The 13,690-nt window shown below is 46.1% G+C and overlaps 1 protein-coding gene across 1 annotated transcript in view; it reads left to right on the top strand.

The window, feature by feature from the left end:
• LOC141281573 (uncharacterized) overlaps positions 1-174 on the top strand; it is a 34,920-nt gene extending 34,746 nt beyond the window's left edge. Inside the window, exon 6 of the mRNA XM_073813448.1 lies at positions 79-174. Within this exon, the coding sequence (XP_073669549.1) occupies positions 79-174 (96 nt within the window). The remainder of the gene's footprint in view (positions 1-78) is intronic.
• The last annotated feature ends 13,516 nt before the right edge of the window (positions 175-13,690 follow it).

The raw sequence follows: 13,690 nt of genomic DNA, 5'->3' as shown, positions 1-13,690 counted from the left end.
CAACAACCACGACTACTGCACCAACATCCACGACAGCTGCACCAACTACCATGACAGCGGCACCAACAACCACTACAGCTGCATCGACAACTACAACACAAGCACCAACAACCACAACACAAGCGCCGACAACCTCCACTGCTGCACCAACAACCTCAACTACTGCACCAATAACCACGACAGCTGCACCAACAACCACAACAGCTGCACCAACAACCTCACCTACTGCAACAACAACCACTACAGCTGCACCAACTACCACAACATCTGCACCAACAACCACGACAGCTGCATCAACAACCACGACAGCTGCACCAAAAACCACGACAGCTGCACCAACAACCACTACATCTGCACCAACAATCACAACACAAGAACCAACATCCACAACACAAGCACCAACAACCTCCACAGCTGCACCTACAACCACAACAGCTGCAGCAACATTCACTACACCTGAAACAACAACCACGAAATCTGCAGCAAAAACCACAACACAAGCACCAACAACCACTACAGCTGCACCAACAACCACAACCGCTGCACCAACATCCACTACAGCTGCACCAACTACCACTACAGCTGCACCAACATCCAATACAGCTGCACCAACAACCACAACACAAACAGAAACAGCCTCGACAACTGCACCAACAACCACTACAGCTGCACCAACATCCACTACAGCTGCACCACCAACCACAACAGCTGCACCAACAACCACAACACAAGCCCCTACAACAATAACAGCTGCACCGACAACGACAACAGCTGCACCAACAACCACAACACAAGCACTAACAACTACAAGAGTTGCACCAACAACCACAACACAAGCCCCAACAACCACAGCAGTTGCACCAACAACCAAAACACAAGTGCCAACAACCAAGACAGTTGCACCAACAACTCCACCACATGCGCCAACAACCACAACACAAGAACCAACAACCACAACAGCTGCACCAACAACCACGACAGCTGCACCAACAACCACGACAGCTGCACCAACAACCACGACAGCTGCAGAAACAGCCTCGACAACTGCACCAACTACAACAACAGCTGCACAAACATCCACTACAACTGCACCAACAACCACAAAAGCTGCACCAACAACCACAACACAAGCACCAACAACCACAACAGCTGCACCATTAACCACGACAGCTGCACCAACATCCACTACAGCTTTACCAACAACCAGAACTACTACACCAACCACCACTACAGCTGCACCAACAACCACGACAGCTGCAGCAACATCCACTACAGCTGCACCAACAACCACAACACAAGCAGAAACAACCAAGACAGTTGCACCAACAACTCTGACAACTGCACTAAGAACCACAACAGCTGCACCAACTACCACAACAGTTGCACAAACTACCACAACACAAGCACCAACAAGCACAACAGCTGCACTGACAACCACAACAGCTACACCAACAACCACAACACAAGCCCCAACAACCACAGCAGTTGCACCAACAACCACAACACAAGCCCCAACAACAATAACAGCTGCACCGAAAATCACAACAGCTGCTCCAACAACCACAACTCAAGCACCAACAACCACCACTACTGCTGCAACAACCACAACAGCTTCACCAACAACCACAACAGCTTCACCAACAACCACGACTGTTGCACCAACAACCACAACAGCTACTCCAGCATCCACTACAGCTGCAACCACAAACATGACTGCTGCACCAACAACCACAACACAAGAACCAACAACCACAGCTGTTGCACCAACAACCACAGCAGATGCACCAAAAAGCACAGCAGTTGCACCAACAACCACAACACAAGCACCAACAACCACGACAGTTGGACCAACAACCACAACACAAGCACCAACAACCACAGCAGTTACACCAAAAACCACGACAGCTCCACCAACAATCATGACTGTTGCACCAACAACCACAACAGCTACTCCAGCATCCACAACAGCTGCAACTACAAACATGACTGCTGCACCAACAACCACAATACAAGAACCAACAACTACAACAGTTGTACCAACAACCACAACACAAGCAACAACAAGCACGACAGCTGCACCAACAACCACGACAGCTACACCAACAACCACAACTACCGCACCAACAACCACAACAGTTGCACCAACAACTCCTACAGCTGCACAAACAACCCCAACACAAGCACCAACAACCATGACAGCTGCACCAACAACCACGACAGCTGCACCAACAACCACTACAGCTGCACCAACAACTATGACAGTTGTAGCAACAACCACAGCACAAGGACCAACATCCAAGACTGCTGCAAAAATAACCACGACAGCTGCATCAACATATACTACAGCTGCACCAACAATCACGACTACTGCACCAACATCCACTACAGCTACACCACCATCCAATACAGCTGCACCAACATCCACTACAGCTGCACCAGCTACAACGATATCTGCACAAACAACCACTACAGCTGCACCAAAAGCCTCGACAGCTGCACAATCAACCACGACAGCTGCACCAACATCCACAACACAAGCACCAACAACCACAACACAAGCACCAACAAACACTACAGCTGCACCAACAACCACGACAGCTGCACTAAAAACCACAACACAAGCACCAACAAACACTACAGCTGCACCAACAACCACACCAGCTGCAACAACCACCACCACAACAGCTGCACCAACAACCACTACAGCTGCACCAGCATCTACTACAGCTGCACCAACAACCACGACAGTTGCACCTACAACCACACCAGCTGCAACAACAACCACCACAACAGCTGCACCAACAACCACTACAGCTGCACCAACATCTACTACAGCTGCACCAACAACCACGACAGCTGCACCAACTACCACAGCAGTTGCACCAACTACCACAACACAAGCGCCAACAACCATAACACAAGCACCAACAACCACAACACAAGCACCAATAATCACAACAGCTGCACCAACAACTACAACAGTTGCTTCAACAACCACAACACCAGCACCGACAACCACAACACAAGCAACAATAACCACGACAGCTGCACCAACAACCACAACAGCTGCACCAACTTCCTCTACAGCTGCACAAACAACCACGACTACTTCACCAACAACCACTACAGCTGCACCAACATCCACTACAGCTGCACAAACAACCACAACATCTGCACCAACATCCACTACAGCTGAACCAGCAAGCACGGCAGCTGCTCCATCAACCACAACAGCTGCACCAAAATCCACTACAGCTGAACCAGCTAGCACGACAGTTGCTCCATCAACCATGACAGCTGCACCATCAACTAAAACACAAGCCTCAACAACCACTACAGCTGCACCAGCATCTACAACAGCTGCACCAACAACCACGACAGCTACACCAACTACCACAGCAATTGCACCAACATCCACAACACAAGCGCCAACAACCACAACACAAGCGCCAACAACCACAACACAAGCACCAACAACCACTACAGCTGCATCAACATCTACTACAGCTGCACCAAGAACCACAACAGCTGCAACAACAACCACGCCAGCTGCAACAACAACCACGCCAGCTGCACCAACAACCACAACTGCTGCACCAACAACCACTACAGCTGCACCAGCATCTACAACAGCTGAACCAACAACCACGCCAGCTGCATCTACAACCACAACTGCTGCACCAACAACCACGAAAGCTGCATCAACATCTACTACAGCTGCATCAACATCTACTACAGCTGCACCAACAACCACAACTGCTGCACCAACAACCACTAAAGCTGCACCAGCATCTACTACAGCTGAACCAACAACCACGACAGCTGCACCAACAACCAAGCCAGCTGCATCTACAACCACAACTGCTGCACCAACAACCACGACAGCTGCATCAACATCTACTACAGCTGCACCAACAACCACTACAGCTGCATCAACATCTACTACAGCTGCACCAACAACCACTACAGCTGCATCAACATCTACTACAGCTGCACCAACAACCACTACAGCTGCATCAACATCTACTACAGCTGCATCAACATCTACTACAGCTGCACCAATAACCACACCAGCTGCAATAACAACCACGCCAGCTGCACCAACAACCACAACTGCTGCACCAACAACCACTACAGCTGCACCAGCATCTACTACAGCTGAACCAACAACCACGACAGTTGCACCAACAACCACGCCAGCTGCACCTACAACCATGTCTTCTGCACCAACAACCACAACAGCTGCACAAACAACCATGACAGCTGCACCAACAACCATGACAGCTGCAACAACAACCACTACCGCTGCACCAACAACCACGACGGCTGCACCAACAACCATAACACAAGCACCAACAACCACAACACAAGCACCAACAACCATGACAGTTGCACCAAAAACCACAACACAAGCGCCAACAACCACACCACAAGCACTAACAACCACGACAGTTGCACCAACAACCACAACACAAGCGCCAACAACCACACTACAAGCACTAACAACCACAACAGTTGCACCAACAACCACAACACAAGCGCCAACAACCACACCACAAGCACCAACAACCATAACACAAGCACCAACAACCACAACACAAGCACCAACAACCATAACAGTTGTACCAACATCCACAACACAAGCGGCAACCACCACAACACAAGCACTAACAACCACAACACAAGCACCAATAACCACAACAGCTGCACCAACAACCACAACACAAGCACCAACAACCACAACACAAGCACCAACAACCACAACACAAGCACCAACAACTACAACACAAGCACCAACAACCACAACAGCCGCACCAACAACCACAACAGCCGCACCAACAACCACAACACCTGCACCAACAACCATAACAGTTGCAAAAACATCCACAACACAAGCGGCAACAACACAAGCACTAACAACCACAACACAAGCACCAATAACCACAACAGCTGAACCAACAACCACAACAGCTGCACCAACAACCATAACACAAGCTCCAACAACCACAACACAAGCACCAACAACCAAAGCAGTTGCACCAACAACCACAACAGCTGCACCAACAACCACAACGGCTGCACAAACAACCAAAACACCTGCACCAACAACTACAATAGCTGCACCAACTTCCACTACAGCTGCACCAACAACCAAGACTACTGCACCAACAACCACAATAGCTGCACCAACTTCCACTACAGCTGCACCAACAACCAAGACTACTGCACCAACAACCACAACACAAGCTCCAACAAACACAACAGCTGCACCAACTACCACAGCAGTTGCACCAACTAGCACAACACAAGCGCCAACAACCACAACACAAGCTCCAACAAACACAACACAAGCACCAACCACCACAGCAGTTACACCAACAACCACAACAGCTGCACCAACAACCACAACACAAGCACCAACAACCACAACGGCTGCACCAACAACCAAAACACCTGCACCAACAACCACAATAGCTGCACCAACTTCCACTACAGCTGCACCAACAACCAAGACTACTGCACCAACAACCACAATAGCTGCACCAACTTTCACTACAGCTGCACCAACAACCAAGACTACTGCACCAACATCCACTACAGCTGCACCAACAATCATGACAGCTGCAACAATTACCACAGCAGTTGCTCCAACTACCACAACAGCTGCACCAACAACCATAACACAAGCACCAACAACCACAACACAAGCACCAACAACCATAACAGTTGCACCAACATCCACAACACAAGCGGCAACAACCACAACACAAGCACTAACAACCACAACACAAGCACCAACAACCACAACACAAGCACCGACAACCACAACAAAAGCACTAATAACCACAACAGCTGCACCAACAACCACAACAGCTGCACCAACTTCCACTACAGCTGCACCAACAACCACTACAGCTGCACAAACAACCACTACAGCTGCACAAACCACCACTACAGCTGCACCAACATCCACTACAGCTGCCCAAACAACCACAAAAGCTGCATCAACATCCACTACAGCTGAACCAGCAAGCACGACAGTTGCTCCATCAACCATGACAGCTGCAACATCAACTAAAACACAAGCCTCAACAACAACTACAGCTGCACCAACAACCACAACAGAAGCACCAACAACCACAACACAAGCACCAACAACCACAACACAAGCACCAACAACCACAACACAAGCACCAATAACCACAACACAAGCACCAATAACCACAACACAAGCACCAACAACCACAACACAATCACCAATAACCACAACTGCTGCACCTACAACCATAACAGCTGCACCAACAACTACAACACAAGCCCCAACAGCCACGGCAGCTACACCAACAACCACGACACAAGCACCAACAACCATGACAGCTGCACCAACAACCACAACAGCTGCACCAACAACCACAACACAAGCACCAACAACCACAACACAAGCACCAACAACCACAACACAAGCACCAACAACCACAACACAAGCACCAATAACCACAACACAAGCACCAATAACCACAACACAAGCACCAACAACCACAACACAATCACCAATAACCAGAACTGCTGCACCTACAACCATAACAGCTGCACCAACAACTACAACACAAGCCCCAACAGCCACGGCAGCTACACCAACAACAACTACAGCTGCACCAACAACCACGACACAAGCACCAACAACCATGACAGCTGCACCAACAATGACAACACAAGCACCAACAACCACGACAGTTGCACCAACAACACAAGCACCAACAACCACAACAGTTGCACCAACAACCCCGACAGTTGCACCAACAACCATGACAGCTGCCCCAACAACCTTGATAGGTGCACCAACAACCACGACAGCTGCACCAACAATCACGACACCTGCACCAACAACCATGACAGCTGCACCAACAACCACGACAGCTGCACCAACAACCACAACAGCTGCACCAACAACCACAGCAAAAGCATACACAGTCCGTATCAAAATGGTTACAAAAGAATCTTTTATCTCTGATCTGTCAGACCGATCTTCTGATGCTTATAAAAGTCGGCAACACAGAATGATATATGAGGTACAGTGCTACACAAACACTTAAAACAGTTTTAAAGAAGAATCATAGAATTTAATGAAAAATAATATAAAAAACAGTAAACATTATAGCGATGAGAACTGGAATATGCACTATAATGTAGACATTGTTACTTTTGAAACTTTTTGTTTTATTGCCTGGTTTTACAAACAAGGCTTAACTAAGAGTAGGCCTTATTTAAGACGTTTAAACATCTTTTATAAGCCTGCACATTTCTTCAAAAAACATTTCTGTGAGTTTATATTCCAGTAATTGAGTTAATTATTAAGTGTTTCTGTGGTACAGTTGACCGTTGTAAACTGAATGTGTTTTGTTTTTTCCACAGTTTGAGGCAGTCTTGAGGAGTAAATTGATATATTTCATTAAACTGATAATTATTCAGTTTACGTAAGTTTTTCATTTTTAAACAACAATATGTCTGTGTAATCTAAAGTTATTTCTACATGTAATTATCATTTGTGCATTAACGCAAAGCATTATTTTACTGAAAATTACAAGATTTATATCACAGTTAATTGAAAAACATGAGCCCATTAGTCTTCTCTTTCTTGTTGTAGGAAAGGATCAATCGTCACAGAGATGAATGGCATATTCTCTCAACCACCCAATGATAATGATGTTGAACTGGCACTCCTTAATGCTAATACAAGTTATGATGTCACCGATGTGGGTAAGTTTCACTCATACACTACAGTTTTTCTGCATCGCTAAAACACATTTTTCGAAACCATCACTCATCTTCTCAAAACCTTAAACACAAATCCAGATTTTTAAACAAAATTTACAGAACCCCAGACTCTTCTAGTAAAAATTTAAATGTTCAAAACTATTTCACCTGTACTTAAAATAAAACTAAACTTTAAATACACACATAAGTCTATGATATAAAACACTACAAAGCATTCATGAGACACTATACAAAATAAATGGAAAACACAAAATTGTTAGTAACAACACACTTTACAAATACTGTTACAAATTTGTATTACTGTAATCACAAGTTTAATTTAGTGAATCTATTGAATATTTTACTGTAAATACTACAAGTAATAGTAAGTTTTCAATATTACTGTAAGCACCACTTGTACTGTGTTTTGTAAAAAGTCAGCAATCCAACTAAAAATTTTGCCAATTGTATCGTTTCTGGTGTCCTGTTCTTCCTCATACTCTTTATCTGCCTCTCAGACTGTTTCCAATCCACACAATTGGTAGAAAATACCAGTAGAGAAAAGTGTGTAAAATTTTGAGTTGTTGTGTTTACTCCATGACAACTGTGTTTTATTTATGTTCAACTTTTGCCTGCCTGTGTTTAGCATTTATAAAACAAGTGCATTGCAGTGTAAAATATGTGTTTTATTGAAAAGTTTGTGTTTAGACTTTTGAAAAAAGAGTGCATGATTTGACGAATGGGTTTAGGCCACTATGAATTCGGTTTGGAGTTTGGGGTTTAGTGTTTTAGCAATTCAGAAAAACTGTAATGCAAAGTTATGTTAAAGATTTTCTCTATCACTTGTTATAATCTTTGTGTAAAAAGCAGACAATACAAGTTATTTATACTAAGAAAAAATTGCGTTCGGGCCCATTTCCGAGCTCAGAGTCCTCTCCCAGGATAGCACGCCACAAACGTTTACTAATTTAATCTATCCAATTTATTTGTAAGTGTGAACTCGTGAAATGATGTTTTATTAACGTAGTTCGGGAAGAGCACGTCAAAAAAACCACTTAAGTATTTCCAGCTGTAAATAATCAGTAATCAACAAATACTCTAGTACCACCAGCTGTCCACAGTCACTAAATCATCATATCTACACAATCAGCACAAAGGCAAGCCATAAATAAGCCACAGTTTAACTCTCCAAAGATCTCTGCAGTCTTCAGAATCCTTCCACCACCTTGTCTCCTCTCACTCACCAGGTTAATTTCTAAACCGGGGGGGATACTCTGCGTCCGGGCCAATTTCCGAGCTCAGAGCCCTCTCCCCAGACAGCACGCCAAATATGTTTACTAATTTAATCTAACCCACTTATTTGTAAGTGTGAACTCGTGAAAGATACAATGTGGATATAAAACAACAGGACAGTCCAAGCAACAATGTAAGGGTTGATAAATAAAAGGAGAGAAACATTAAATATTAAAGAAGAAACAAAAAGGCGGCAGACAGACTAAAAGCAAACTAAAGGGATTCCTTTAATTCACAATATGTGTTTAAAATGTTGTGTACAATATGTATTAATTTATTAGATCTGTAACACTTTACAATAAGGTTGTAGTCGTAAACATTAGTAAATGCATAACCTAACATGAACAAACAATGAACAATATCGTTTTTTCAATATTAATTGTTGCTATTGTTAGGTAATGTCAATACAGTTAAATCATGTTAGTTTATGGTGCATTATTTAAAGTTACCAGCTAAAGCACTTAATTTAATAAAAGTATTAGTAAATGCTGAAATTAACATGAACTAAGATTAATAAATGCTGTAGGAGTATTGCTCAACGTTAGTTTATGTTAGCTAATGCATTAACTAATTGCCAACATATACAACCTTTTTGTAAATTGTTACCATTATCTCTTATCAGTCATTAAATGTTTTTGCCGTTTAATGAAAAATGAAAAAATGATTTCCTGTGTTTGGGGTAGGGGGAAATGTTGTTCTCAAGGGCTCAAGCCCATTCCCTTTCCCATCCAAAAACATTTGCAAATAAAAATAGGAAATGTAGGCTTTAATCTTAAATGTCAATTTGATTGGTGTGTCTACTTCTTTTCCTAAATTCTCATGTCGAATTGAAAGTGGCTATGTTGGCTCTAAATGAGACATTTTTAAGAATGGTGGATAAAACTGCTGCTGATAGAAAATAAAATGTTTTTTTTTAACACTGAGGTAAAACTGTTTAAAATATATTATATAAGGAAAATTTAATTTTTTTTATGTTTTATGAATAACAGAGGTCACATCAACATTCTTCTCTACAACTCCAACTCCTACATCAACAGCCACTACAGCTGCACCAACAGCCACTACAGCTGCACCAACAACCACAACATCTGCAACAGCAACCACAACAGCTGCACCAACAACCCCAACAGCTGCACCAACAACCACTACAGGTGCACCAACAACCACTACAGGTGCACCAACAACCAGTACAGCTGCCCCAACAACCATGACAGCTGAACCAACATTCATGACAGCTGAACCAACTACCACGACATCTCCACCAACAACCACTACAGCTTCACCAACATCCACTACAGCTGCACCAACAACCACGAATGTTGCACCAACAACCACGACTGTTGCACCAACAACCACGACAGCTGCAGCAACATCAACTACATCTGCACCAACAACAACAACAACAGCTGCACCAACAGCCCTGACTACTGCACCAACAACCACGACAGCTGTACCAACAGCCCTGACTACTGCACCAACAACCACAACAGCTGCATCAACAACCACAACACAAGCACCTACAACCACAACAAAAACACCTACAACCACAACACAAACACCAAAAACCACAACAGCTGCAGCAACAACCACAACACAAGCACCAACAACCACAACTGCTGCACCAACAAGCAAAACAGCTGCACCAACAACCACTACAGCTGCACCAACAACCACAACAGCTGCACCAACAACCACAACAGCTGCACCAACAACCACGACAGCTGCACCAACAATCACGACAGCTGCACCAACAACCACGACTGTTGCACCAACAACCACGACAGCTGCACCAACAACCACGACTGTTGCACCAACAACCACAACTGTTGCACCAACAACCACAACACAAGCACACACAACCACCACTGCTGCACCAACAACCACAACAGCTGCATCATCAACTACTACAGCTGCACCAACATCAACGACAGCTGCAACAACATCCACTACAGCTGAACCAACAACCACAACTACTGCACCAACAACCACAACACAAGCACACACAACCACAACTGCTGCACCAACAACCATGACAGCTGCACTAACAACCACGACAGCTGCACCAACAGCCCTGACTACTGCACCAGCAACCACGACAGCTGCACCAACAACCACAATTACTGCACCAACAACCACGACAGCTGCACCAACAGCCCTGACTACTGCACCAACAACCACGACAGCTGCACCAACAACCACAACTACTGCACCAACATCCACGACAGATGCACCAACAACCAAGACTGTTGCATCAACAACCACGACTGTTGCACCAACAACCACGACTGTTGCACCAACAACCACGACTGTTGCACCAACAACCACGACTGCTGCACCAACAACCACGACAGCTGCGCCAACATCCACTACAGGTGCACCAACAACCACAACAGCTGCACCAACAACCACGACAGCTGCACCAACAACTACTACAGGTGCACCAACATCCACTACAGCTGCACCAACAACCACAACAGCTGCACCAACAACCACAACAGCTGCACCAACAACAACGACAGCTGCACCAACAATCACGACAGCTGCACCAACAACCACGACTGTTGCACCAACAACCACGACAGCTGCACCAACAACCACAACAGCTGCACCAACAACCACGACAGCTGCACCAACAATCACGACAGCTGCACCAACAACCACGACTCTTGCACCAACAACCACGACTGTTGCACAAACAACCACTACTGTTGCACCAACAACCACGACAGATGCACCAACAACCAAGACTGTTGCATCAACAACCACGACTGTTGCACCAACAACCACAACTGTTGCACCAACAACCACGACTGCTGCACCAACAACCACGACAGCTGCACCAACATCCACTACAGGTGCACCAACAACCACAACAGCTGCACCAACAACCACGACTGCTGCACCAACATCCATTGCAGCTGCACCAACATCCACTACAGCTGCACCAACATCCACTACAGCTGCACCAACACCCACTACAGGTGCAGCAACAACCCCAACAGCTGCACCAACAACCACTACAGGTGCACCAACAACCACTACAGCTGCACAAACATCCACTACAGGTGCACCAACAACCACGACAGCTGCACCAACAACCACGACAGCTGCACCAACAAACACCACAGCTGCACCAACAACCACGACAGCTGCACCAACATCCACTACAGGTGCACCAATAACCACAACAGCTGCACCAACAACCACGACAGCTGCACCAACAACCACGACTGCTGCATCAACAACCACGACAGCTGCACAAACATCCACTACAGGTGAACCAACATCCACTACAGCTGCACCAACAACCAGGACAGCTGCACCAACATCCACTACAGGTGCACCAACATCCACTATAGCTACACAAACAACCACGACATCTCCACCAACAACCACTACAGCTTCACCAACATCCACTACAGCTGCACCAACAACCACGAATGTTGCACCAACAACCACGACTGTTGCACCAACAACCACGACAGCTGCAGCAACATCAACTACATCTGCACCAACAACAACAACAACAGCTGCACCAACAGCCCTGACTACTGCACCAACAACCACGACAGCTGTACCAACAGCCCTGACTACTGCACCAACAACCACAACAGCTGCATCAACAACCACAACACAAGCACCTACAACCACAACAAAAACACCTACAACCACAACACAAACACCAAAAACCACAACAGCTGCAGCAACAACCACAACACAAGCACCAACAACCACAACTGCTGCACCAACAAGCAAAACAGCTGCACCAACAACCACTACAGCTGCACCAACAACCACAACAGCTGCACCAACAACCACAACAGCTGCACCAACAACCACGACAGCTGCACCAACAATCACGACAGCTGCACCAACAACCACGACTGTTGCACCAACAACCACGACAGCTGCACCAACAACCACGACTGTTGCACCAACAACCACAACTGTTGCACCAACAACCACAACACAAGCACACACAACCACCACTGCTGCACCAACAACCACAACAGCTGCATCATCAACTACTACAGCTGCACCAACATCAACGACAGCTGCAACAACATCCACTACAGCTGAACCAACAACCACAACTACTGCACCAACAACCACAACACAAGCACACACAACCACAACTGCTGCACCAACAACCATGACAGCTGCACTAACAACCACGACAGCTGCACCAACAGCCCTGACTACTGCACCAGCAACCACGACAGCTGCACCAACAACCACAATTACTGCACCAACAACCACGACAGCTGCACCAACAGCCCTGACTACTGCACCAACAACCACGACAGCTGCACCAACAACCACAACTACTGCACCAACATCCACGACAGATGCACCAACAACCAAGACTGTTGCATCAACAACCACGACTGTTGCACCAACAACCACGACTGTTGCACCAACAACCACGACTGTTGCACCAACAACCACGACTGCTGCACCAACAACCACGACAGCTGCGCCAACATCCACTACAGGTGCACCAACAACCACAACAGCTGCACCAACAACCACGACAGCTGCACCAACAACTACTACAGGTGCACCAACATCCACTACAGCTGCACCAACAACCACAACAGCTGCACCAACAACCACAACAGCTGCACCAACAACAACGACA

The sequence above is a fragment of the Paramisgurnus dabryanus genome, chromosome 2 (genome assembly GCF_030506205.2).
Source record: "Paramisgurnus dabryanus chromosome 2, PD_genome_1.1, whole genome shotgun sequence".
Lineage (NCBI taxonomy): Eukaryota > Metazoa > Chordata > Actinopteri > Cypriniformes > Cobitidae > Paramisgurnus > Paramisgurnus dabryanus.
The sequence above is the reverse complement of the archived record's forward strand: the minus strand, read 5'-3'. Positions and strand labels throughout refer to the sequence as shown.